Below are 27,766 nucleotides of genomic sequence, written 5' to 3'. Positions count from 1 at the left end.
AGTTGCTGCTGCTCAGAAATGGAACACCTGTCCACAAAAAGGCAGCTGAATGTTTGGGAAGCTCCCAGCGTGAGCACAGCTTCTGCTGTGTGAAAGCAAAGACGACGACGCACTGAAAGACAAATGAAAACCCTTACAAATGACAAATAATCACAGTAATAGCATCCCCCTGATGGAACATTCATGCAGTTACCTTTCTCTTTTGTGAAGCCTTATTTTTGTCACAGGGTAACATTTTCTTAACAGTGGGTAGGGTCACATAGCCTTTTAAGTGCTACACCAAAAATTAAATTTGGATTAAAGCATTTCAAATCCAAACTAAAGCCAAACACAAAGGTATCATTAAATGAACCTTGTGTGCAGCATCTTCTTCAGCCTCAACAAACCTGGGATACAAAAACAAAGAACCGATTAAAGACACTGGCAAAAGAAAGTTGGTATTAATACATATTAAGGAATTCTTCATCAAGGTCTGTTTGTTTGTTTTTGGGTTTTTTTTTGTTTATTTTTTACAGCCCATTTGAAATCCCTTTCAGACATTTAGAGAGGGTTTATTAGCTTATTCTCGTGTTTCAAAGCACCTTTAAACCTTAAAACGATGTTTGTCAACAACCTTTTAAAAAAAAACAAAAAACGAAAGCATCCTTTAAAAACATATTGCTTTGTGCTTAGGCCCCAAGTCTCACGATTGGGTGTTCATATTTTCATAAATGTATCTCAAAAAGCTTTCTTGTTGTGAATTTTAACTTCCACCCCCAATCATTCTCTAATGATGTCCCAAGCATTGCAAGATGTGGTCTTCTTTATCTACAACTTAATTTGTGTTTGTCCAAAATTAAAAAAAAAAAAACTATTTTATTTAATTTTTCTACTTAATGATTGATACACAATGTGAGTTTCAGAATAGGGCTAAATCTGCAATATATTTATAGAATGGATAGATTACTTAGCGGGATATACCACTATGGTCATTTTCCAGGAACATTCAACGAGTGACAACTAAAACGTTTTTCACAGTATTTCAAGCATTCTGCAGAAGTCTCCAACTGCACGTTGAATATTGTTTATCACAAGTCAAACAGGCTGGTTACAAAGATTTAAAAAAAAAAAGTGATAAACCCATTTTCGAGCTGCAGCCCTCGTAGTGTCTTGTTACTATTATACTGTAGAATTTTTTTAGAAAATACATTGCACATATCAACCCCCACCACACACACACACACACACGTGCGCGCACACACACACACACAAAATAGCCTTTACACTGAGTTGTGTCCCTGTTGTATTCTTAACTCGTAATATTCTTTGTAGGATATTAAATCCATAACCTCATAAATGCAATCCAGTGTCCACATTTTATCAGCTTTACAATAGTTTCTGATTTCATCCACTCCTTTCCTGTCTAAACCAGATTTGAGATATACTTCTGATGATATTATGGAGGTAACCTGAGAGTGTTTACTTGGAAAATCAGTCAATTTGCAAGAAATGCATCATATTATGGGTTCTGTAAAACCAGTCAGAAAAGTTTAAAAGCTGAACATTCATCACACACGTGCAAGCATTTGACACAGACGCTTCTCTCTTGAGTGTATCGCATACCTCCTCTTATATCTGGAACAGTTTTCACCTGCCCAAAGCATTTCAAACAATGTTTGTTCACGCATTCAAATATTAGCAGTGCTACAGCAATCTATTTTTGTTCTGGGTTCGCTGCATTGAAATAAGTTATTTTCATAGAGGAAACACTACTAAGAGTTGCGGTATCCATCATGATAAATAAACACAAAACCAGTCGACAATTAGAATTGCAAACTGGCCCACAAAGGGTTATGTATTGGTTGTCATAACCCTGCTGCTCTGGGGCTTCATGTAAGGATGTTGAACGGGATCTCGTTGTGCAGCAGCTTCACAACAAGGGATCGCTGTAGAGATGTAGTAAGATTGATTCCTATGTGCAGTGCAGTGTGGCTGCCATGGCTGCTTTGTGACACTGCACAAACATGCTGGAAGAAATATTACATTAAAAAATCAAATAATCTCACAAGAAACAGCCATGCAGTTGAAAACAATCTACTGTTCATAAATAAAATTATCTCTCTTTTTTGTTTTATTTTTTTTCCTGGGAGTCACCGCTGACATACCTGAAATGAACTATTTGCACTCTTATTAGATGACCACCTGGCTATGCTCTGTTTTGTCATATCTCTGAAGTTACCTATCCTTCCTTCAAACACCCTAATACTTGACTAAACAGTTCTTGACTTTGAATAAATAAAGACATTTTTGTTTTGTTCCCTTAAATTGAATGCATTCTGCATGGGCTTTCAACACTTGCCAGAGAATTCCAGATATGATCATGGCTAGCCAAAGAGCTAGCCAAACAGACCAAAGCTGTTATTTTTTTTTAATTTTATTTGTTGATCCAAAACATTTTGAAACTATGTTACTGGCAACTCTTCATGTGACATTTTTCAGATTCCAAAACTTCATCTCACTCTAAACTAACTGGCCCGACTTCCATTAAAAAAAAAAAAAAAGAAAGAAAATAATATTAAAGTAAACCAGAGTGAATATCAGGCTGAATTCCAGGGGTACCATTAAAATCTATCTGTATAAACCTAGAGTTCTCTCTTCATGATACTGCTGCAAGATGGATGTGCACAGATGTTCTGTTTGTGTTTACATGCCAAAACTAATCAAAAACACAAGTGTTGTTGCTGATGGCTGGGTTATAACTTTCCATAATATTGGAGAGGTTGTGGGAATGTAGGACAATTAGTGCTGGATTATCTGTGAAATGGGGGTATTTTGGTAATGCGCATGGTTTTCCTTTTCTTAATGTGTTTGCTGCAGTGTTTACCATTAATGCACCAACAATGTGTCTTGCACATCAACTGAAGACGACACCCTTCTAATATGAATTCCCTGAGCAGCATGTTGGTTTTTGGGTAAACGTTGATGGAGTTGAAGAGGGTGGTGAAAAGAAGACCGTCTTCCAGTCTTGAGCAATTTGTGAAATATTGGGTGTCAGAACATAATCTTTTTTTGGCCTGCTGGTTAAATAAACAATACCCATATTTAACTGGCAACAGTACATCTGCACAGCTTAAAAAGTGGATCTGAAGCCACAGGTGGTCAATACTTGTGAACACTGTAAGCAAACAAAAGGTCAACATTTATAAAGTTGTCCCCATCTTAAAAAAGGGGAATTAAGTTATTTGGAAGTTATTATAATGCAGTGCGTTTAAAAAGAGTTCCCCTTCCATTAATACATACAGTGCATGACTGCTGATGAGGAGACTGACAGCTGCCAGCTAAGTGATCTGAGCTCATTTGCTCCATATTCAACCCTTAAAACAGTTACTGTACTTAACTGTATCAATTTATGAAAATTCCACTGTATTCTTAGAATATCTGTGAGCAGATAATGAATGAATCTTGAATCACATGAATGAGACTCACTGCCTCCCCCCCCTCCCCCCCTCTACCCAGGTGCATTGCCATGAACATGGAGCAAAAACAAGGTCACATGATTTGAGCTCAGTCACACATTATTTGTCTGTGGTCATGTGATTTGCTGATGGTCACAATATGAGACAGGAGGGAACTAGTCTCAACCTTGTCTGTTGTGTTTAATGATTTATTTGGATGGGAACTCGTTTTGTAAAATCCTAATTTTCAAAGAGAAATGGTGGCAATATTTAAGGCAGGAAGGCTCTGGTGTAATGATAGGAGAACCTGGGCTGTTTTGAGGAAAATGAATTTCAATGAGGTGGTAGTAAAGTACTTTAGGTTAGGTTACTATAACTGAATGCTTTGTACTTTGAATGAAGTTGAATTGACTCATATGTGCGCTTGCATACTCTTTACACATTTCTCTTCAGATGTAAAAAAACGAATAAATAGTGGTTTGTGGGTCAGTAGCTGATAGATCCATTTTGCCCAACTTCCTGTTTATTTTCCTTGCATTAACAATATACTAGCTTTGATATCATGAGAGCACTGGCACTTAGAGATATGGTGCTGCAATGCAACATTCACTAATATATATATATATATATATATATATATATATATATATATATATATATATATATATATATATATATACTGTAATCACTGCTGGTGTGGTTGACAGCAGTTTACAGTAAGCATTTTAAGAATTCATTGTACAATTTTTTTCAAAACTTTTGCAGTGGGTTTTTGCATATCCTGTAGCATCTGTCTCATTTTCGGTAAGTTAGGAATCATACAAAAACATCAGCTGCCATATATAATATATAATTTAGCAGCTGGCTTAGCAAGCACTACTGCTAAAATCACTAGGACTGTTGTACAAGTAGCTGGGATATCTATCCTCAATTTAGCCCTTCCCTTTCTAGAGCTGGTTACTGTTTTTGTTTTGTTTTTTCTTCTTCGTTAGTTTCAATTTGAGTGACTCAGACCGAGCCAGTTAAATGCACGTCTTGTCAGAACTGGGTATGTGTCAGCGTAATCAGCCACAAGGAGCCCTGCCGGCTGGATTGAGGTGCAAAGCGATCAGCCCTGTAGCAGCAGCCTGCCTCACACACTGTACTGTATGGTTTTATACTAGGCATTGATTGGCTCTGAAGCTTCAACTCTGCTCAAAGTGAAAGGAACATCGGACACAGACACACAGACACACACACACACACACACACACACACACACACGTCTTTGTTGCAGCCAAATGCACTCGCTTGGATCTTCGTGAGCTTTTGTTAATTAATGTACCTCCCGTCTGTAAACAGTTATTGCTGTCTAGTTATGTGCTAATGTCATCCTTCACAGGTGTGAACTGACAACCACATTCATGAGATGTATTGTTCTGTACATGGCTAGGTGGGTTTCTGTGGTATAAACAACCAGTTTCTTAGTTTGCATGAAATGTGTAGAAGAAAAAGAATCCTGTCTATGAACACAAGTCAGTTTAAAGTCTAAAGTTATTATTATTATTATTATAATAATAATAATAATAATAATAATAATAATAATAATAATAATAATAATAATAATAATACACTTTTTTTTTTTATTTCACACAGCCAGTTCCATTTAACCTTGACTAACATCCATTTGAATAAAGTTCTGTGGAAAGAAAAGTCGTTTTGCAGGCGCTTTAGTACACATGCAAATGTGCTATTTCCCTGTTTTTTTCAGCATTGCTCATATGAAAATTACTAGTGGCTCTCCCACACAGTTACTGTAAAAAAAAAATTAAAAAAAGGAGTTGTATTTACTGCTCTCCTTTCTCAAGAACTGTATTCTTATAGAAATATCTGGCAGTAGGCTTGAGGCAAGCCATACATTGTGTGCAGTTAACTTCCTCTTTCAAACGTTTTCTGATTCTGGGAAATGCTGTATTTCCCCACAAAAAGCCTGACCAGAAATAAAAGTAGTGATGTCTGAATATGAGGCCAACTCAGTTTGTAAACGCTTCATAAAAACACAATCCCATAACTGAAACAGTTAGGTAAAGTCTCTGTTAAATCAGGTGTGGGCAAATCTAGCACCAAAGTCCTTAAAATAATGTTTTCTGATTGTTACCACTAGCACAGTGTAGTCCTTTCTCATACAGCGACTACTTTACCAAACTTTATTTTTTGTTTGTTTGTTTCTAAACATTCTTTCAGTGCTTTGAAAAATCTGAAAAAACTAATAAACCCTTTCTAAAACGGCTGAAAAAAAGTTGTACAAACTATGATTTCGTTTATCAATACAGTGTGGGCTTTAAAGAAGAAAAAAAACTCTTAACAAAACAGTGCTCAAACCAGTTGTGTGAGCTGGGCTCAGCTAACCCATCACTTCACAACCCTAGTGATTCTCTCTGGCTCACTCCCTTGCTGTGCTTCTCCGTTGTCCCTAGGCTTGGCGGAAGCGCTGGTTCGTGCTGCGTCAGGGGCGGATGAGTGGAAACCCTGATGTCTTGGAGTACTACCGCAACAAGAACTCCAAAAAGCCGCTGCGCGTGATCAACCTAAACGAGTGCGGGGTCCACATGCACACGCGCTCCGACGCCGCCGTGGTCAAGAAGGAGTTCATGAATAACCACGTCTTCGTGGTGAAGACCTCCTTCCGCACCTTCTACCTGGTGGCCAAGACCCAGGAGGAGATGAACACCTGGGTGCACAACATCAGCCAGATCTGCCACTTCGGGCCCCTGGATGATGGGTCAGGTACAGTAGGAGGAAACCATCTTGTTCATATGGTCCAGTAGTGACCTCCTAATCTTCCACCAGGTCCATGTTGGTGATTCATAGGGCTGATTACGGCCCAGCCATGTGAAAAACATAATTTTTAAAACACACTTTAAGTTCTGATGCACTCCATTCGAAATTGAGAATCGTAAGGTAAAATAGAGGTGGGAGGTGGGAGGGGTGAGGATTTCAGTTGTTTTGGGATTGCTAATTGACTCAAAATGTGTGGTTTGCATTCATTTACCTCCAATGGTAATCACTCATGTGGATCACTGGTAACAAGCTACTGCATGAACAACAATAATAGATAATGACTCAGATTGCCGGGAACAAAAGGGAAGATATGAAAACAGTGATACTCTACACAGCCAACATGAGGCACACAAAGGCAACCATACACTAGCTATCATACAGTAGAACCACATTCAACACCTCCAGACCACTCCTCCTTTTTTTAGGTGGAAAATGCATTCTTTATTTTAGTGCTTTATGTTGCTACTTTTGATATTGTTAATATTTGTTTTTCATTTTGGCCACCTGAAAAAAGGCCAGAAAAAACAGGGTTAAACTAATGTTTTGTGCCTGGCTGTGGACACCCCGGGAAGCTGTGCTTAGATCTCTTAGTTTGGCGTCTTTCCCATGTTTAAAGATGGCAGGCAAATCTGCCAATAGGCACATGTACAGTAAGCCTTTCAAAAATACAAAAGTGCAAATAATCCTTTTAAAACAGCTAATTGGGATTTTCAGTACAAGCTGAATCTATGACAGAATATGAACATGAATTTTTAAAACTAGCCAAAAAAAAAAAAAATCAATGTTTTTAAGTGCAAGAAAAATAACATATTACAATAAATTAATGTATTAATAAACATCCACTGTGGCTGAGACACTCTTGCACACTATAGTTCCAATTGAATAATGCTTCTAAGTGCTAATTGGCTCAATTTGACAGCATACCGTATTGTATAACTGGCTGTTATAGTATGTGTGAAGAGAAGGCGCTTCCTTTTCACTGGTTAATGCAGCACACACAGGTGTAAGTCACTGGGGAGGTAGCCACTAGTGAGGTTGTCATCCAGTTTCATCATTTTTATCAGAGCTACCAGCAAAACGTCAGATGATTCTGATTTGTAAAGAAACGTGGTGCTGATTGAGTTATTCTAGTCATTCGTAGCAGTTGTAGTCATAGTGTATGTAGTTCTACAGCACTTATTTTAGGAGCAGAACTCACTGTAGTGCTTTACCTTCCATCATAACAGGTTTTTTACTCTCTCTGTCCATCCTGTTTAATCTACAGCCCAGTCATTACACAGGCTGTTCCACTGGTGCTATTCATCTGCACTGATCTTAGCTCGAGACTCGTTTTAATAACAGCTTTTAAAAAATGCCCTACGCTTGTTATCGAGGCGATCCTGGAGACAGAAAACCGAAATGTGTTGCTTTGGTTTTAATCTATTGTGTTTACTGGTGCATGGATTATAATATAAGCCTCACTCGCATTATTTCAGGAGTAAAAACATGTTTTAAAAAAATACAAAGTTCCAGTGGGCATCAGGCACTCAAACACTTACAGAGATCTGCAAACAGGTTCTAGCCCTCAACCACCACCATGCATTAACAGCATCAACAACCCCTATCACAAAACCAGCAAGGGCTCAGAGGAATGTGGTGCCACTGCTATTATAGTTTAAACAGTGTGGTAAATAAAAAAGTAAATGTAACAGTGATCACCGAATGATGGCAGAATTATGAAGGCAATAGCTCTTCTCTGAAATGTGCTTTGGTCTTTCCTTTTTTTTCTTTTTGTTTTGACATTGTGAATTTGAATTAAAAAAAAAAAAAGTCAGTTATGTGCAGCTTCCATAGTCTGACCAAATCAGTTATGTAGCTTGGCGACATGCTTTGTTTGCTGTCAGTGAACCTTTGTGACATCTGTTTATCCAAACTGTATCATATTGTCTTATGGCAGAATAATGGGATTTGGAATCTCAATGAAAGAGGCCAGCATAGAGATTCCCCTTGCAGCTGCATTCCTTTTGAATTCCGCTAACAGCAATGTGATAATGGGTTTACTTGTCACTTAAAGTCAGCAAGGCCCTCCTTGTCTCCTTCCACAGTGCCTCAAATACAGCTGGGGTCAGGTCTGCTTGAGGTTATCTTGTGCTTGACAGTAGCTCCTCACAGTCGCAGAATGAGAGGGTCAGCAGTACAAGAGACGCAGGGGTCACTCCGAGTTCACTATATAGACTGGACTGTCTGTGGAGAGCCTCGGATGTCAAATCTTTGACTCCATCATGAGGACTACATGGCAGATATAGTTTTTATTTATTTATTGGTCACTTTATAAATTCTTATAAATCCATTTTCAGGGGTTCTTTGATGTGTCCTTGTTTAAAGATCGCTAAAGTTGCTATATAACAAGGTGGGGCTGCCTGAGCTTTCTTTGTCATACTAACATGGCTGTATCATAGCCTCTGTCTCCCAGGCAGGACTGGTTGAAGACGTTTAGACACCTCACATGATTTTTGAGAGCACAGCACTTGTTTAATGCAATACTGTTTACCTGATTTTCAATACCAGGACATTTTCAAGAAGTGTGCACTTTCGGTCTAAACATACTTACAGACTTTGCATGTTCTTTGAACTGTTTCCTGAATATGGTATTAGTCCTTTAATGAGCATTTCACTATTTACATATCTCAGCTCAGCATTTAAAAATGGTTACGCTGAAAACAGATTGATTTTGTTGTTAACCCCTTTGCTTATGCATCTGAACACTGGTAGTGATTACCATTAATAAGCACACTCTGTCACAATCCAGACAACTTGGTCAGAAGTCAGATGCAAGAGGCGTCTTGCTTACTGTAGTCCTGGATATCACAAAGGGTCAAGTAAAAAGAGTAAACATTTAGTTAAATAAATTGTTAATTCTACGTTTCTGTTTTTAAATGAAGGACCCTGTGTTTTCACTAGAACTGCATTGCAGCTTATTGAAAATCAGATTTAACGTATTCTACCCTTTGCAGTACATGCAGCATGTTTAATGGAAGTCTGATCAACACAGTGGCTGCTAAGCAGACCTAGCAGTGTTTTTAACAACACAAGGTCAAGGTCCTTAGCTGTGTCCAAACAGACAGAGTGCTGTTTTAATGTTTTCTGCTTGAGTGTGTGCTTAGGCACTTAGGCTCTGAGTTTATGGGTTTACTGTGTGTCTATGGTGATGATATAACATTCTAGCAACGTTTTAATAATGCCTTTGAGATTTTTTTTTTTTTTTAATTATACTGATAAAGATGTCTATATGGCTCCTAGTTCTAAACAAACAAAAATAAACTGTACCCTTATTTTGATACATTTCTGTTGGAGACATTTGTTCTGGGAATTTCCCTTCAATAACATTAAAACAAATGTGTGTAAGGGGGGGTTCCCTATCTTTCAACTATATGAACAGTGGAATAGAATGTATTTTTTTTTTTTTTTTTTTTTGCATTTCCTTCATATTTCTGGGCAATTTTGGGAACTTTTGAGTTTACACTTTTCTTTGCAAGGAGTATCATTTAGTGGTACAGGTCTGCCTATCACGTCATTGCATTGGAGAAACAAACGTGGGTGCACCAGGCTGTTAAATCAGCATTCTGAAAGTGTATTCCTTTGACAGAATACTAAGGCATTTTTCAGTAAAAGAGTTAATTGTGAACACAGTCTTGGCTTTGAGTGGGACGGGGTCTCTTGAGTGAGTGTCATGCTTTTATTCAACGCCTCTGGTTCCAGAAGGAGGAGTGTGATTGATGTATCACAATTCCCAGTTTGGAAATTAAATCTCCCACTTATCTTAGTCATGCAGATATTATTTTGTTTGTTTCGTGGAGTGTGAAAATTCATAATGTATTTTTAAAAATGGTTTTAATGGATTTATTGAGATTCTCCGTAAAATGTTTTTTTGTTTGTTTGTTTGTTTGTTTGTTTGTTTTTATCTGTTACTGGCACCGTGTCTCAAATACAATTTCTAAAAAGAAAGTGAGATTATTCTTAAACTGGGCTGCCAGAATGAAATGCGCTTTAAATAGCAAATATCCAAACCCATTTCAACACTTCTGCACAACGTCGCTGTGTCAACACTGTGTTAACAGAAAATTGAGGGTATTTCTGTTGCAGCATTTTTTTTAAGTTAAAGTGTGTTGAGAACAGGTAGTTTATCAATAAGTTCCAGTTAGTATTTATTTATTTATTTTTAATATAAATAATTATATTGCTTTGCTGGTGTCCTGGACCAAACTGCCTTATCCGAGGAGTGCAAACATACCAGCACAAACCCTAAACACTGGCGTTAATATAGTGTTCCCTGCATTACTGTTTGTCACTGTTCATCCCAAACATGAACTCCTTACTATTGACAAGGTCTGCACTTCCATGCATATTCAGGCAGGGTTGCTCAGCAATGACTCTTGGTTCACCAGATAGACGCACTGTGGTTTTGAGAGCTTTGAACGGCTGTGCTGCTGTATCTTTTTCAGTTTAACCACTTCTTGTTGTGCATTAATAGAGAAGAATGTCAGGGAGCTCTGTATAGATTGTATGGAAGTGCAGATAAGACCATGTCAGAAGGAGAGTCAAGAAATATCCACGGGCATCTTCAAAATGGGGTAGGACCCTGTAAAGCTGTACTGTATGTACCCGTGCCATACTTTATGATTCATGAGCCTAGTTCTACAAGTGATCCATTGAACTGGAGCACACACGCAGGTACTGAATGCAAAAATCGTGGCATTGGGAATGCCGGTTCAGTGCTTCAGGGATTTTCAGTTCAGCAGTTCAGGTCACAAGCATGGTATGGGTGTGCAGTAGTAATGTGGTCTTACATAATGCATTTTCACTGCGGTAACTTAGAGGAGTGATAAGCAATAGCATTAGCGACATTATCAGTTTGGTATCGTTTTTCTTGTGTTGAATCTCGTTTTTTCACACACTCTGGGCTATTCCGGTATTTCAAATGCCTCTCTGTCAATTTCTTTCCATTGCTCTGTTTGCAAGTGGCCTTCAGCACATGAAAGTTGGTAGATACCAGTCTAAAGCTTTGTGCTTGATAAATCAGCATATCCTGAATCGAAGAGAAAAAAAAAACAAAAAAACATGCAACTAACAAACCAAGTAAGAAATCAGAAAATCACAGGAATGTAATGTTTAATTTAAACATTAACCAATTTCACATGGTTTAATAGAATACAGAGCACGGGTCCTCAGTTCCGGGACTGACGCGGTGAGCCCCGCTATTGGGAGGCTGATGGTGAAAGCCTTTTACTAACCTTCAGGCTGTATTGATATCTGCAGCCTTGCTCCCACTTCTAAGATCTGATCCCTATAACAGGATCAGTGTGCATTAAAGACAGGAGAGACTCATGAGTTTTTAATCACCACTTTCTTTATGAATGTCTTGAGTTTTAGTAGAGCTTTCAAACCACGCATATGCTATGAATGAAAGATTATTTAAAAAAATAAAAATGCCAGAGTGCACATTCCTGACATCTCTACTCCCTAAGACTCCCTGTGCATTGAATATCCACATTATTTATTTATTTATATACATTCCACTTAAAACAAATTATCTTTTAATGGTTTTCATGATGTTTCTGTAGCACAGGGATGTCAATGCCAATAACGAGGCTATAGTATAGAGTCTATAAAACAGGTGCTGAAATGTACATGTTCACACAGTGCATACATACAAACATACATAACGATATTGATCAAAGACTATATTGCTCAGACTTTGGGACAGCCTATTCCTGAATTTGATTGCGTGGGTGTCTGTCGGTGATCCCTGTGATGTCGGTGAATTATACACAGCAGCAGCTTTGCCTTTTCTAAATACTGCAGCTCCTGTCCTGCCCCAAGAGACCTCATTCTCTATCAGATACACGCTCCTGCCTCTGCACGCCACTGAGCTAATGCTGCATAGCGATCTATCACAGATAGTGTATCGCGACCCGCTTATATGCTGCTTTTAACAATAAGTGTAATGTAATATGTTTTAATGTAATTAAACATGTAATATGTAATATGTTTTAATAACAGTGGTCATATAGTTACAGGATGAGTGTGCACCCAAGACATTTCTAAAAGGTCTACCATCAAGCTACAAGCCTTTTTTTTGCATTTATAAATTGCTTTATATTGGTTTGCACTTCTAATAACAAGCATTGTGGTGCACTTTATGCCTTCTAGTTTTTGTGTGTGTGTGTGTGTGTGTGTGTGTGTATATATATATATATATATATATATATATATATATATATATATATATATATAGATAGATAGATAGATAGATAGATAGATAGATAGATAGATAGAAAGATAGATACAGTAGCTAAATACATACATATATATGCACACACACACACACACACACACACACACACACACACACACACACACACACACACACACACACACAGTACATTCAGCGCCTGCTCTTGATGTTGAAACACTGCTGTTTTTCTTATACAGTGTTTTTCCAGTGTAACTCCTCTTCAAGGAATCAAAGGAGATGTGGTTAGTAGAGACACAGTGTGTCAGAAACCAATGAGCCTCAACCTGATCTCAAATCTGCTCATATTAAACCCCGGGGTAGAGCTGTGTGACCAGCAGTACATGATGCTGGTAAACATAATGCTGAAGAGTATTGCTTCATGCAGTCACTGCACTTGCTTATGGCAGAAACCTGTATCATCTATTTTTACTCAGTTTCAGGAATTGATTTGCATGCAGTTTTCTTGGTAAAGAAAGGCTTTTCAGTCTATGTTCAACAACAGCTATGAATATCAAAGCAAAATAAAAATAAAAAATAAAAACAACAGCATGGTTCTTATTTAATGTGGTTTCTCAGGGGACAGGACTCAGCAAGCTTTAGGTTTTTCAAAGAGGGGGTGTTCTCAGTGACATTTAAGCATGTCAGACTCGCAAACTTTCAACGAGTTCTCCTTAAAGTAGAGATTAATACAGGTCTTTCCATAACACTGACGGCTCACAGCCCTGCTCTGGTCTTGCTCTATTTGAAATGGTAATTGCACCTTGAAAAGGGATTCTTTGATATATACTGCAGCCCTGGAAGAGCTGCAGCTCAGCAGTTGGGTTTGCCGGAGAGCTATTTCAGCCACTCAGGATGCAGGAGAGCAACCAGCTGTCAAAGCTTTCCCCCTGGTGGTTGAATTACAGCAGTGCAGCCTGGAATTGTACCTCATTGGAATCTTTTACAGCAGATAAATGTGAGCACAGCTGACCTGAAGGGTTATTAGCGCCATATTTTTTAAAATAACAGCTCTGTCACTACCCTAGATGCTGTTTAGATAAATGAATTAGTTGGAATGCTTATTTTAATAACAGCTGAAACCAATGAAAATTACTGCACTGCCTCCCAGTGTCCATAAAATGGACCACGTTTCAGGCTGAATCTGATTGTTCTTCAGATGGCTTCTCTGTGCATTATAGCATTAAAACAAACTGCTACATCAAAGGCAAAATGCAGGATTGGAATATGTTCCTTTAAAAAAAATGTTAAAAAAAATTATGCAAAAAAAAAATAGAAGTTATACTATTTTATAAAACGTGTCTTGTTTGTCAGATGTACTCGGGCAATATGATCTGAATTTGTGAACATGTTAGGTCTGCCGTTTGCTTTGATCTAGCGCTATTAATTCAATCACACTCCTGCAGGCTATTCTGAGGTGCTGAGTATGCTGTGCATGCATGGTCCTGGTCTCTCTATCACCTGTGAATGTAGTGTGGAATTTAGACCTGGGACTGCGTGTTTAGGAAGGGAACCTTGGTGTCCACATGAAAAGTGAACTCTTCATTACAAGGGAATCGTGAAAAAATATATTTTAAACTGAATTTGGTGTACGCGTCCAGACGGCTAGCTGGCTTATCTGTTGGAATTGGAATGGAATTGAGAGAGAACACGCTGCCAGTCATTGTTAATTTGAATTGCATCCAAAGAAATAGCACATACGTGAATAGGCTATTCAAATAACAACGGTAGCTGTTACTCTATGTTGCACACAAGATAAGGGAAGGGCTATCAAAACAACCCAATATCTTCCTCAAAACCTATTAATAATCATTCTGTTGTAAAAAAAAAAAAAAAAGTTAAGTTCTGTTTTATTATGTCCATCCAGGTATAGAAAAGACATTCTGTCAGCCTCCTTCTCTGTCCCTTTGTGTCCCTCTAACTCTTGTTTTTGACTTACAAACGAGATGACGTGATGTCACGTGCATGTCGGGAAAGGGATTGGTAGTTCAAGTAAACAAGTCAGTGTGTGGTCAGGGTGGAGCGATGCAGTTCTCTAATGTATTATGAGTGTTGCTAATGCATCAGCATGCACTGCAGTAAAAAACTCGATTTGCCTAGCTTAATCTCACAAGGGCCCTGCTATTACCAATTGAAATACCCATCATCGTTAATCATCATTGTTGTACCTAGTGTGCAATCATGCTTTATTATATATGTATCTCCAATTTCCCCCTCCAAACAAGATGAAAACGTTTATGGACCTACAATCTAATCAAAAGTGCTCCAAACCTTCAAACTAGGTCTCCCGGTCTCCTGGAACCAGATTTCAAACCACTGTTGCTGAAAAGGTGGTGTTGTGTTCCCAGAGATTTAGGCTGACCATTGCCCTTGTGTTTTGTCTTGCTCTTGTAGATTCAGTGGAGAGCCTTTCCCAGACTACCTCCTCTCTGCAGCCCTCCCCCTCGGCCTCCACCCACACCTCCAGGATCACAGACGACATCTCATTCTTGGCGCACGACCTCACAGCCGACACGGACACCACCACCACGGAGGAGAGCCACAGCGAGTCTGACTCCAGTCTGCCCCCGGACTACCTCTTCCTGTCACAGTGCGAGAGCGGGCAAATCAACATCCCCAGGCAAGTTCCACGAAACACTGCACACATCTCAACTGACAACAAACACGCTAGGGGATCCATACTGTTTACACAATGTTATTTCAATACAAATAAAATACTTGCTGCTTGTTTGTGTCAGTCTGGTAAGCCGGTTCGTTAAGATTATATGAGCTTTTTTGTTTTTCTTTTCAATATCTGTTTTATTTGTTGTTTTGTTATTTATTTAGGTATGTATTTGTTTATGTATTCAATTGTTTGTTTATTTCAGGTATAGCACCTGGTCACAAACAGACAGGTGGCTGGAGCAGAATTCATCAGACAGTGTTTTTGAAGACGTAATACTTTCCCCGCTCAGCTCCTATCAGCCCCAGTCTCCATTCTCACCTCTGGACACGGCATTCTCGTCCTCCACAGACCCTAGTACCTTCACGCCGGTCGAGCGTGGCGCCTCATCCCGGGACTTCACCTCTTCATCCCCCCTGACTGCTCACCTCCAGCCCGAGATCTTCCAGTTCGATAAAAACCTTGTTGCCTCCGCTCTGGGGGGCACTCCAGATGGGACCACGCCGCCGCCACTGCCCCCCAAGCCCAAGAGCTTCTCTGAGCGACGGCAGGAGGAGTTCACGGCCCATACGATGCTCGTGAACGGAAACGGTGCCTATGCTGTGCCGGCAACCAGTGTGCAGCGAAGAATCTCCCTGTCCGGTCTGGATAACGTCAGGAGAGGTAATCCATACTGAGATGAATGTGCATTACTAAGTAGCCCTGTTTATTAAATATGAGACTGCTCTCCTACAGTGTACTACAAAACCTGCACAAACTCCATACTATACAATTCACAATACTAGGACCTGAGTATGCTGCACACCTTTTATGTAACTCACAAACTGTATGGACAGTAGGTCACAGAAATTCGCCCCGGTGCTGTAAAATGCTCTAATTTATTTATTTTTTTTGCAGTTGAATTTGAAGGGATCTCTATAAGGAGCCGGGACAAGAGGTTGAGTCTTAATTTGGTAAGTAGCTTGTCAGATGTTTTGTAAATAAAATCACAGTGTGATCTATCCGTTAGAGGTGCGGAGAATGAAATGACCAATAAAAAACTAAACGCAATAACCTCATTTCAAAACAGTCCAGCTTTTTGGAAGTTTTCAAATGAAGCGCCATGTCATTTAGACAGGTGTCTAATTTTAAAATGTATTTTGCTTTCAGCCCAGGAGGGTTCCTGCATACAGTCCAAGCCCAGTGGACGTACCCGAGGACAGTTATGTGCCCATGAACCCTGGAGCCTCTCCCCCCATCTCTACCTTCGACTGCCCCTCCGATGGGTACATCCCCATGAGCCCCACCAACGCAAAGTTCCTGTTGTCCAACTCAAACACAGAGCCGGGACCTCCCCCAGTGAAACGGCACCTGAAACCCCTCCAGAGAGGTGAGAGAGCACGCACAACTCCAAAACATTGCACACAGCTGCTTTTTATTAAAACAATAAATAAGCCTAAGATCAAGTATTGAAAAATAAGCAGTATCTATATCCAGATTTTATTTCATTTTTTAGTTGTGTATTTTTTTTATATATTTTTTTTTGCTGCTATCCCTGAAAGTTTTGTCATTTGCTTTGTCGAGCACAGCAAGGCCTCCGCCACTGGATCTGAGAGGCCTTACCACGATCAGGGAACATCCCATCCATATGCCTCTCATAAGATCATCGACAGAGCCCTTGTAAGTACAGTACTGTGTAAGAAACACCCTTGTCTAGCTCAAACGTTGACCCATACACTCTAAGAGCAAAATTAATTTCAAAGAGGTCAGTTTCTTCTCTTTCATTTCTCGCACGCCTGCACCAGTGTCTGTCCGAGCTGCCTGCCTTTTGCATTTGACAGTATTTAAACCACAAAAGGAACAGGAAGTCAGCTGGTGTCACACCCTTATAGCCAGTTTTAATCTCTAGTTCAGCTGTTGGCTTCAATTTTGCATTTGTTCAACTGACCAAGTTAAAACTACCGGTATATTATTTACATACCCAGCATTTCCTTTATACATATACTAAATACATTTTATATATTTGCCAATAGTTAAAACCAGGACAAAATAAAACATAATAATAATAAAATAAAAACAGTACACAAATGGAATGGATACAAACAAATTAACCTCATAACAGTAAGTTCTATTCAAGCATTCTTAACAATCTGTGCATAACAGCTAGAGCATGCTGCATTAGAGGACAGGTGATAGAATACCAACATTACCGGAACCCAGTGTTCAGGGGGCTTTGTCCCAATTGAGCCAGAAGCTACTGCATTATGCTGAGGTTTTATTTTTTTTATGAAGATTACATTTTGACACTCACACAAGACACAATCAAGGGGAAACGGATGGGAAAGGGGATTGACATGGATTAAGGCTTGCCTGCAGTGTCGAGATTATATGACTTCATTGGATTTAAAGCTCAATTGACTGCACATTTTAGTTAACTAAACAGCTCAGTTACACACAAAGCTGACAATTCAGCCCAGATGCATTCATTATCGGTACTGACACCTTCATTGTGAACACGTTATTAAAGACTCTGTCTTGTGACCAAACTTAACTGCCGACGTCAATGGCTGTGCTTAGAATACAGGTGGGCCAGGATAAATTGCTAAAAGATTACTCAATTCAGCCTGAGCAGCTGCATTCACATGGACATTAACAGGCTCTAAATTCATTATTTCCTGGGAACATTTCTAAAGTAATACATTTAAATCTGAAAATCAAGATACAGTAATACTGTTATTGATGCAAGTAAGGAAATTATTTTGCACATTTACACTGTAGAATACAGGAGTTAATGAGAACAAGTGCCAAAATAAAGAAGCTATTTGCTTCATATAAGTCAGCCAACTAAACCCATGTACATGTAAAGGGCTTTCACCCCATCACAGTCATGATATGCTATTGCAGATGTTTTGGATGTAGGTCTCGGGGCAACACATTATCATACTCTTGATGGGGTTCTGGTCTGTATATCACTGGCATTGCTTTTTTATTATAAGCTATAGTGAGGTAAAGTAAACTGTGATAATGTTATGATGGTGTTAGATTTATTGAAATGCTTTTGGCGTGTTTTAGCATTGCATATAATTGTGATTAAACTATTTGGCAGATCGCAAGCATTTACAAAATAGATACTAGTTTCCATCTGTGCAGCCAGACTCCTATCAGTTAATATTAATAGGATGTTCCACTTTGGCACCACAAGTACTGTAGCATTGCCTAATTCTCTTTGAATGTGGTATCTGCTAACAGAGTCAAGGCATTCGACATTGAAATGCAGTGTAGTGAATGAAAAGCGCCCTGTCTGGGCTGTCACAGGGCAGTGTCATGAAACACATGTCGATTGTCTCTGTGTTGGCCTTGCTTCACCACATGTGTAAGAAGCAGCATCCTTCACCCAGATTGTGTGTTTCCAGTCCTTGCAACCCAGCACCAGGAAGAGCTACAGCCAGTGCCACATTCGGGGAGGAAGACAGCAGCTTCACTCCAGGGGTAATAATAATAATAATAATAATAATAATAATAATAATAATAATAATAATAATAATAATAATATTGAGCATACTGACTGCCATCCGTCTTCAATCATCGCTCTATTCCAGATGTGCTCACTAATGAACCCAATTCACACAGTTCAATTTTGAATAATTAAATAATGTTTAACTTTGTATTCTGTTGTCCGTCTCTTGAACCCCAAACTTTATTTAATTCCATATATCATTAATGTATATAAAATTGTATCATCGATTGAACCATGTCTGAAAGAGTAAATAAAAAAAAAAACATTCTCTTGTTATATTGGGGTCAAGCTCGATTTGCTATGCAGTCACAGCCCAGGCTGTATGAGTTTCTGTTTGTAACGATATGAGCTGGGAACCACTAGCTGCCTTAGACAAGGCCAGCATACAAGATAAAGCTGTGCCTCAATTCTACAGCCCAAACTGCTCACATGGTCTCAGTCTGAAGGATGTGCAATAGCAAAGGCACACCATATCAAACTAGCAAGAAGCTACTTAGCTGCTGGGAGGTGCAGTTAGAAGATTGTTGACACTAATTATGTTATTTTTATTTTTTTATTTTTTTTATGTGTTTGCAGGAGCATTTGCGTAGGAATTCTCCCGTCAATACGCAAATTTTCTTTCCTTTGCAGAGAAAATCTAACCTGGACTATCTGGCTCTGGACTTCAACTCAGCATCTCCTTCTCCTGTTCAGAAGGTATAGTACACCTGTAACCAAATTAATATGAGAGAGAGAAAGATAGAGAGGGAGAGGGAGAGGGAGGGAGAGGGGGAGAGGGAGAGAGAGAGAGAGAGAGAGAGAGAGAGGGGGGAGAGGGAGAGGGAGAGAGGGAGGGGAGAGAGGGGGGGGAGGGAGAGGGAGAGGGAGAGGGAGAGGGAGAGGGAGGGAGAGAGAGGAAGAGGGAGAGATGATGATGATGATGATGATGATGATGAGTAGAAAAGGTTAATAACCGCTTTTAAAATAGAGGACTTTGCAATTCAACCCAAATCAAATAAATGGGATAAGACCAGCTTGAGTGCCATTTCGCTGTGTAAAATATATATGCTGTATAATTTTACCAAACATTATTGAAACTGTGGTTTGGGGGCATTTATTTTATGGGAAACATTGTATATGAACATATTCCTGTAGTAATATTGGAGAAGTCATTTTTGTTATTTTTTTATCTCCCTTTAATGATCCAAGTCCCCTTTTTCTAGGGACTGTTGCCATCAGTACCGCTGCTGAGAAAACTGAGAACGGTCTCGTTAGAAATTTTGCTTTCACATCAATGCCACGTCTTTCTCTAGAAATCCACTTTACATCTGCAGAGCTTGAGCCCAGGATTAAATCTATACCTAATTATTTAGTTCTTCAGACGTTCATTCAATGCTGAAAAATGATGAAATATTCTAGTTTCTTACTCAAATAAAACGCCCTGCTAAAAAAGTAACAGTTTTATAAAGGCTCCAAGAAACCATTTCAGCATGATATCCCAGCCTAAACACAAATAAATACAAGCTAAATAGTCAGTGTTGTCTTTCTAAAGTAAATTCTGTGATTCAGAGCTGTGCTGTTTTAATAGTTGTGGCAATACAATACAATACAATTAACATAAGAAGAAAAAACACAGAAAAATAATTTTAAGTATTTAAAGTTTTTAGAAGAAAATATATAACTACAGCAAAAATGTCACATTTAAAAATGCTTCCTTGAGACAGGATCGAGAAAGCTGTATGCAAGCAGTATGCAAGCTGTGTGCAAGCTGTAAGACAGCTGGAAGAAAGCTGTGTGCAAGCTGTGTGCAAGCTGGAAGAAAGCTGTGTGTAAGCTGGAAGAAAGCTGTGTGCAAGCTGTGTGCAAGCTGGAAGAAAGCTGTGTGCAAGCTGTGTGTAAGCTGGAAGAAAGCTGTGTGCAAGCTGTATGCAAGCTGTGTGCAAGCTGTGTGTAAGCTGTATGCAAGCTGTAAGAAAGCTGTATGCAAGCTGTAAGAAAGCTGTGTGCAAGCTGTTTGCAAACTGTATGCAATACCTTTAGAATGAGAAACTGAAGTGATAGTTTATTCCATATGCAAACACTGAATAGAATTGAACTTTCTTCCATTAGTAATGATGATTTGTTTTTCACCATTGAAACAGCAATGCTATTGAGTACTTTTATTTAACATAAATAAAACAAAACCAATCAAACTGAACTAATAATAACAAGTTTCTAAGCCCTCGCCTCTACAACACTGAACATACAGGCCAGGTGCAGCCTGTTACACACACGTGCATGACTGAAACCGCATGGAAATGAAGTATTTAAATCAAGGCTCAAACTTAACCCTTTGTTGGGTCCAGTTAATACACACATTTAACAAGAAAAAACTATTACAAATGTATACCAGAAATAAAGTAAACATATTTAAATGGTACTGTTATTGATGCAGTTAATTTTGTGCATTTATGCTGTAGACTGTGAGTGAAAGGAAAGGTGTTACCAGACCAGAAGTAAACAACTGAGACATTTTATTTAGGGGCTTGTGCGTAGTCTGTTAGACTATTGGTGTTTTTTGTCCCATCTGACAAAAATAACACTTGTGATGGTTTGGAGTAGATGGCTTTGAGAATCTGGTCTGTAATGGTTCACAGAGACGGGGAACAATATTTTATTGAATACACTTTACTGTGTATCATTGCTTTTTTCTTAAATGTGACACTGGGTCATTTTTCAAAGGAGCTGTTGACAGAGCCTTGGCTGTATCCAGGCAACAGCTGTTTAAATAGAAATAGAATTGTCTTTGTGAAGGGTTGCATAAGCAGCTGTTTTTTTCTTTTTTTTCTTCAGATGCATAATACTTTCTAAGTGAGTTGATCTGATGGTAAAACAGTATTCTTCTGAGTTCATGTGTGTCTGTATGTATATACGCTCTTTATTAAGTGGTACAGTTATTTAAAATGTGAAAGAGTCTTGTGCATATAACATAATTACTATAAATATTCCTTTCATGCATTTGTATGTACTGTAGACTCAGTTTATAAGCATATTACTGTGCAGAAATTAGTGAAAGGTATTCTTCAATATGCACTGTATAATATACACCAGTAAATGGATATGAGGCCTATAGAGGTTGGTGATTGAGTAATGATTTAAGTCTGGTATGTAGTCCATTTAGACCAAATGCACGTTTACTAGCATGTAATCAATTTAAGCAATGTTCTACTCATCAGTGAATTCATACAGTTCAGTGTACCCATGCAAACAAAAGCAGCAGGGAGATCGTTCTTGTTATTTTTATCCCATAATCTGCTTTAATGACTTGGCATTCTTGTCTGTGCAGCTAAAAATAAAGGACAATACACAAATGCAGCTTTTTTTTATTAGAACAGCTGAACATCAAACAATAGCTGATGCAAGGAAGCCAATAATCAAGCAATTAAATGGAGATCATCTTGCACATTGCTAGCACTGCTTGGAATTCTAAAGAGCCATTCCTAGAACAGATAGGCTCCTGACTTTCTCTGGAATCTGCTGTTCTTTATACAATGAACAATGTCTATGATTGTAGCTGGCAAGAAGCATTATCTTGTTTTTTACTGAATAAACCTTAATTTCACAGCTCTCACAAGCAGCATACAATGCTAATGTACTAAAGGCCAGCTTTCATCACATAAATAAGTGAGCAGTAAAAGACATATATACAGCTGAGTCAGTTGTTTCATAGACACTTGTTATTAAACAATAATTGCATTCTCGTTAACCAGCAGCATAGTTACACAATTTAGTTTAAGGATCCATTTATAAAAATGTTTTTTTGTTTTGTTTAAATGTTGCTGCTTATTGACAAGAATGTGTTTTTTTAATGACACTCTACACTACTGGTAGAAGGATTTGTCTTGTTAAAAAGTAGTGCATGCTTTCTTACACAGTAAATGCCTTAGTTACCTGTAAGACTATGCCCTACCATTATTAAATTATATATAGCATTATTTATGACATTATAGCATGTGTATTACTGGCTGAGTGTTTTCCTCTTGTGTATGGTTTTATAGAAATGTTTTTCATAGGCAGTGGATATGAAATGTTACTCGACATGCCATGGGTAATAATTGTCTTCCTTTTTCCTTTTGGCACAAACACCTGCAATATATTTTATCCCTTAAACCCCTGACAGGCACTACCTACAGTATGTCTCTTACACACGTCTTTTCTGTCCCTCTCTAGAAACCCATGCTTGCTGATGAGATGAGGGTGGACTACGTCCAGGTGGACGAGAAGAAGACACAGGCCCTTCAGAACACTAAGCAGGAGTGGACAGACGTGAGGCAGTCAAAAGTTTGAACAAAACTTTTGAATTCCTACTGAAAAACTCACCAGCACTGGACCATGAGGATACAAGGGAAACCACAGTCCAGATAGACTAGACAGTAAGAAAAACCTGGAACTGACAGTCAGTGCTAGTCTGTGTCCCAAACATGTTAATGTTTAATTCTTCAGGATCTTCATATCTCCAGCCTCAGACTTGTAAACCGACTTTTTCCTGTTTTTTCAAAGCGAGAAACATCCTTGTTTGCGTTACTAATTCTAAAAGTGCTTGTAAGACCTTGAATTATATTAGGAGTCTGGAGTCAAATCTGTTTAGATCATTAGACTAGACACTCTTGTCAGTAGCATTGCCGTTACCACACCCTTATCAGCAGTGTTGTGGTCCTTTTTTATTTCTGTCCACTCATTATCTTTTTGGCTGAATCTTTCACCCTGGGCTATTTCAAGTTTAAACTTATTTTTTTAATGTTATTACACAACACACTAACACTAAACTTTATCTAATATTTGGTTGCTATGGGTATTATCATGTGGCATTAGTCCTTTGAAAAGCATTAACCTTAGGCATTCATCTATGCTGGAATACTGTAACCAAACTCATGTTATAATATATTATAACCTTAAAACATGTTTTATATATATATATATATATATATATATATATATATATATATATATATATATATATATATATATATATATATATCTCAAAAGTGCATTAATAGAAGTAAGCTAGATCTGCTCATTAAATGACCTCCATGTGGAGGCATCACCTTATTCTTTGGATCCACATGCCTGCTTCTTATAGATCTAGCTCTTTACTGTGAGAACCCTTTGCAGCTGCAGAAGGTGAAGTTTATTCTGGAAATAGTCTACTTTGCCTTAGTTTATGGCACGTCACTGGTGTCTGGACAAAGTTCACTTCATGATGAAGTACTGCATGTATCAGTGTGGATTCTTTTTTTTTTTTTTTTTTTTATGAATCCAAACAATTATGCGAGCCAAAAAAAAAAAAAAAACATCCTGACAGAAATTATACTAAATTATATTGTTTTTTATTATTTAATACACAGAAAATATAATTGTGCTGGTCTTTTAAAAACGTTCCGCATAGCTACAAGCTACAGCTGCAATCATACATCACTGACGCTGCAGTTAGTTTTGCAGCAAACAGAATGGCTCAGGAAGGCTAGTCAAGATTTCCGATATCCAACTGTGTTTTACACAAGGAAATTTAATTTTTGTTAGACCAATTATATATATGTGCCATCATATATATATATATATATATATAATATATATATATATATATATATATATATATATATATATATATATATATATTTTATATAAAATTAACACATGTTTTTGGTGTAACATCCAAAATAAGACATGCTATGTTCTGCGTATATAGATAGACAGATAGATAGATAGATAGATAGATAGATAGATAGATAGATAGATAGATAGATAGATAGATAGAATGTGAAGCTTTACACTAGTAGTGTATTATTAACATGTTATTGTACTAAGCTGTTGTTCATTGTTGATAAGGGTGAAACCTTTAATAACACATTTCTAGAAGTTTTATATCTGGATTCTGTAGGTAGGCACTCTGTCTTTACTGGATACTGCAGTACACCTAACGTTGGTCTACTTGATTAAAAAGTGTATGCAGTTTGTTTGAGACTGAACGACTGAATGTTTAAAGTTATAGATGAAGTACACCAGCCCATTCAATAAGTAGGCTTATACCACTGGAACTCGTAAGCACATCTATCTGCTAGACATTTTCTACATGGGTTTGACATGCATAATACTGTACCTTTCTGCATGAGTTCAGGGCTGCTCGTTTTCCATTTATTCAGGTACATTTACTTTGAATTAACCACTATGAGGGCAAGCTACTAAAATGCATTACATTTATTTTTACATTTTTAAATACGGTATGTTGTAACATTCAATGGTGTGAATAAAAGTAAAAAGGAAAAAAAATGTACAAAACATAGTGAACTGATGTCTAAGACATTTCTATTTATGGATAAAAGAATTTATGTTCGTTCTTTTCTTTTACTTTTTTATATATAAGTAATGTGTGGGTGATGGGGGGGGGGGGTGTAACCAGCTAGAAATGAAAGAAGAATTTCTTATTAAGATGCCAATTCAGTTGGCAGGTAAACTATAATTATTTGTCCATACGTATCTTAAAGGGATACTACATTTCTCAGGAATACAGACACACAGAACGTTTGGATTGTTTGAATGATCTAAACAGCAAGCGATCTCAGTCCCCCTCCCATTAACTCTGTATTAACCCTGCTGGTGTTTGACCACTTTATTATCAGCAAAATATCAGGGGCATAAATGTGGGCACTGGGGTTAAGATCCACTGCTGTTTATGTACTTACAATAGACCTCCATTCTAACCATGTCACTCTTGGAAAATAGTGCCATATATCCATTTCCATTGTGCCATATAGTACATGTTTTGTTATGCGTTCCATTTCCTAGTTGCTATGCACACAGATCACAGACCCCCAGTCTAACAGACCTGTTCAATAACAAATTAAAAAGGGCACCCAATTGGGTTTTATTGTTACAGATCCAGGTAGAAACAGAATCCCAATCCTGTTCTAGAATCCATTCTCGATGAGCATTCCGTCCCTGTGGTTATCCGACCCTAGGTTTGCAGGATAAGTGGTCATTTAATTCTTGGAGATAATGATGAGTCAAGCTTTTTTCACAATGGTTAATAATACCGTGCACTACAGCACTGTACCTGCAGCTGTCACCACAAACACTTGTACACATGCATGTCTCTTCCCAAGCACACAGTTGGCTTGCACGTGCGATTTTGGGGGTTGAATTAGTTATGTTTAACTGCGGGCTGTACAATGAGAAACAGGTACACACTCTGACAAATAGGACATTCAGCTGCAGCCTGAGTCCACACAGAACCTAGAATCATTGGGTAAATTATTAATTAATGTGTGTATTTATCTCTGTATTCATTCAGTTTGATTCTAATGCCAAATAGGACAAAAATGCCATATTCAGCAATGTACAGCATGTTGTAAGCATTGTAAACTACGTGGACATATATATATATGTGTGTGTGTGTGTGTGTGTGTGTGTGTGTGTGTGTGTGTGTGTGTGTGTGTGTGTGTGTGTGTGCGTGTGTGTGTGTGTGTGTGCGAGTGTGTGTGTGCGTGTGTGTGTGTGCACGTGCGCGTGCGTGCGTGCGTGCGTGCATGCATGCGTGCGTGCGTGTGTGAGTGTGAGTGTGCGTGTGCGTGTGCGTGTGCGTGTGCGTACCACTGAATAGGTTAAAATAGCTGTTATCTACCTGTGGGTAACTGCGAATGAGGCACCAGAGAGTAACAGGTTTGGAGTTCCATGTTTGAATTGAAAAATGTGTTCCTCATGAATGTTTGTTTGAAAATGTACTTCAAAGTTTTAAAAAAAAAAAGCATTAATAAGAATATCAGTGTGTTTACATGATCACAAGTCATCAGAGAAACCATTGCAAGGCATTTTACCAGTCATGGAAGAAGTTTATGACAGTGAGGTCCATGCACTTCAGCACACTGATAATGCTCTGAATTCAAAGGAGGAGGAGGCTCGAGAGTAAAAAACACACACATTGTTTTGCGATGTGGTTAAAACCCTAGCATGGATCTTTGAGACCTGTTTCAACACACTGGCACTGTAATCAGTCTTGCCATCTCAATGGCATATTCCATAGCTTTCCTGAGAAGACATAATGCTGTACTTGTGTTACACAAATAATCTGCTGTGACTGGTGTTTGCTTTTCTTTATAATATGAAGAGTTTTGTGTAAATACTGCACTTGTGTACAATTACTGGCTGAAACACCTTCAACACTGCTAATAAAATAAAAGCTGTCTGAAAAGTTTTACAGTACCTGCAATGTTGAGTTTCTTAATCAGCATACTACATCCTTAGTTATCTAATGCACAGTATCTTTGCCTACATTCAAATTTAATATGCAGAGTGAGGTCCTTCTGTCAGGAGATAATTGCTGAAAAGCACCTTGCAAAGAAAGTGTGTCTGTTGCCAGAATGATATCCGAAGACCACAAAGCTCTCTCGCTGTGAGACAGATAATGCAAGCGCCGAGGAAATTCTGAGCGTAAAACCAACATTTCTGCAGCACACCTGTGCAGGGGGAGGAGGGAAGAGTGGTTCCAAGACATATGATTTGGGTTCTCTCTTTAATAAATGATATTGTGATGAGCCAATTCCTTTGCTATGATGAGGTTTAGGATTTCTAGTGTATCTTTTGATTTCCATTTCAATGGGGAAGCTTTACCAACAGATTCCTGGAAAAGGTCAAAATCAGCATTGAAATGAAGATTTAAATAAATGAGACACACACAGAACCCTCGAAGAACCTCTGCTATCTGAACAGAATTCATAGCAGATCAGAAAGCTTTATTTTTTTTTAAATTTATTTTAAATCTGAGATTATTCAAATGATCTCCTGGGTTTAATCCCGTCCGTGTGGTTCACCAGAATGAGCACATGAGGGGAGGGGAATTTAAATTTAAAAAAGCAACAATTAAACAAAGCAGGGCTCTTTTCTATTTTACTGTTTGTGTTTTGGATAAATGAGGATAAGATTCTCACATTGTCCAGCAGGGGGTGCTATGGAGCCCTTCAGATGTGTCACAGCTGCATCTATGAATAACAATTTATTCCGGATGCTGTCGTGAAACCTACAGAACTTTTAGTTTTCCCAAAGGGTATTGATTTTCCACGGAGTGTCTGCTT

At 38.3% G+C, this 27,766-nt stretch overlaps 1 protein-coding gene across 3 annotated transcripts in view; it reads left to right on the top strand.

The window, feature by feature from the left end:
- LOC121295835 (GRB2-associated-binding protein 3-like) overlaps window positions 1-23,585 on the top strand; it is a 34,067-nt gene extending 10,482 nt beyond the window's left edge. The window contains exons 2-10 of one of the 3 annotated variants that reach the window (XM_041220925.1): window positions 5,891-6,200; window positions 14,920-15,145; window positions 15,393-15,850; window positions 16,085-16,140; window positions 16,337-16,556; window positions 16,756-16,846; window positions 18,580-18,655; window positions 19,314-19,379; window positions 22,872-23,585. In XM_041220925.1, the coding sequence (XP_041076859.1) occupies window positions 5,891-6,200; window positions 14,920-15,145; window positions 15,393-15,850; window positions 16,085-16,140; window positions 16,337-16,556; window positions 16,756-16,846; window positions 18,580-18,655; window positions 19,314-19,379; window positions 22,872-22,988 (1,620 nt within the window). In that variant the 3' untranslated portion in view covers window positions 22,989-23,585. Of the gene's footprint in view, window positions 1-5,890; window positions 6,201-14,919; window positions 15,146-15,392; window positions 15,851-16,084; window positions 16,141-16,336; window positions 16,557-16,755; window positions 16,847-18,579; window positions 18,656-19,259; window positions 19,380-22,871 lie in introns of all 3 variants that reach the window. The other 2 variants (XM_041220924.1, XM_041220926.1) reach the window with 2 other exon arrangements.
- The last annotated feature ends 4,181 nt before the right edge of the window (window positions 23,586-27,766 follow it).

The sequence above is a fragment of the Polyodon spathula genome, chromosome 20 (assembly GCF_017654505.1).
Source record: "Polyodon spathula isolate WHYD16114869_AA chromosome 20, ASM1765450v1, whole genome shotgun sequence".
NCBI lineage: Eukaryota > Metazoa > Chordata > Actinopteri > Acipenseriformes > Polyodontidae > Polyodon > Polyodon spathula.
Note: the sequence above shows the minus strand (reverse complement) of the source record. Positions and strands in the feature narration are given on the sequence as shown.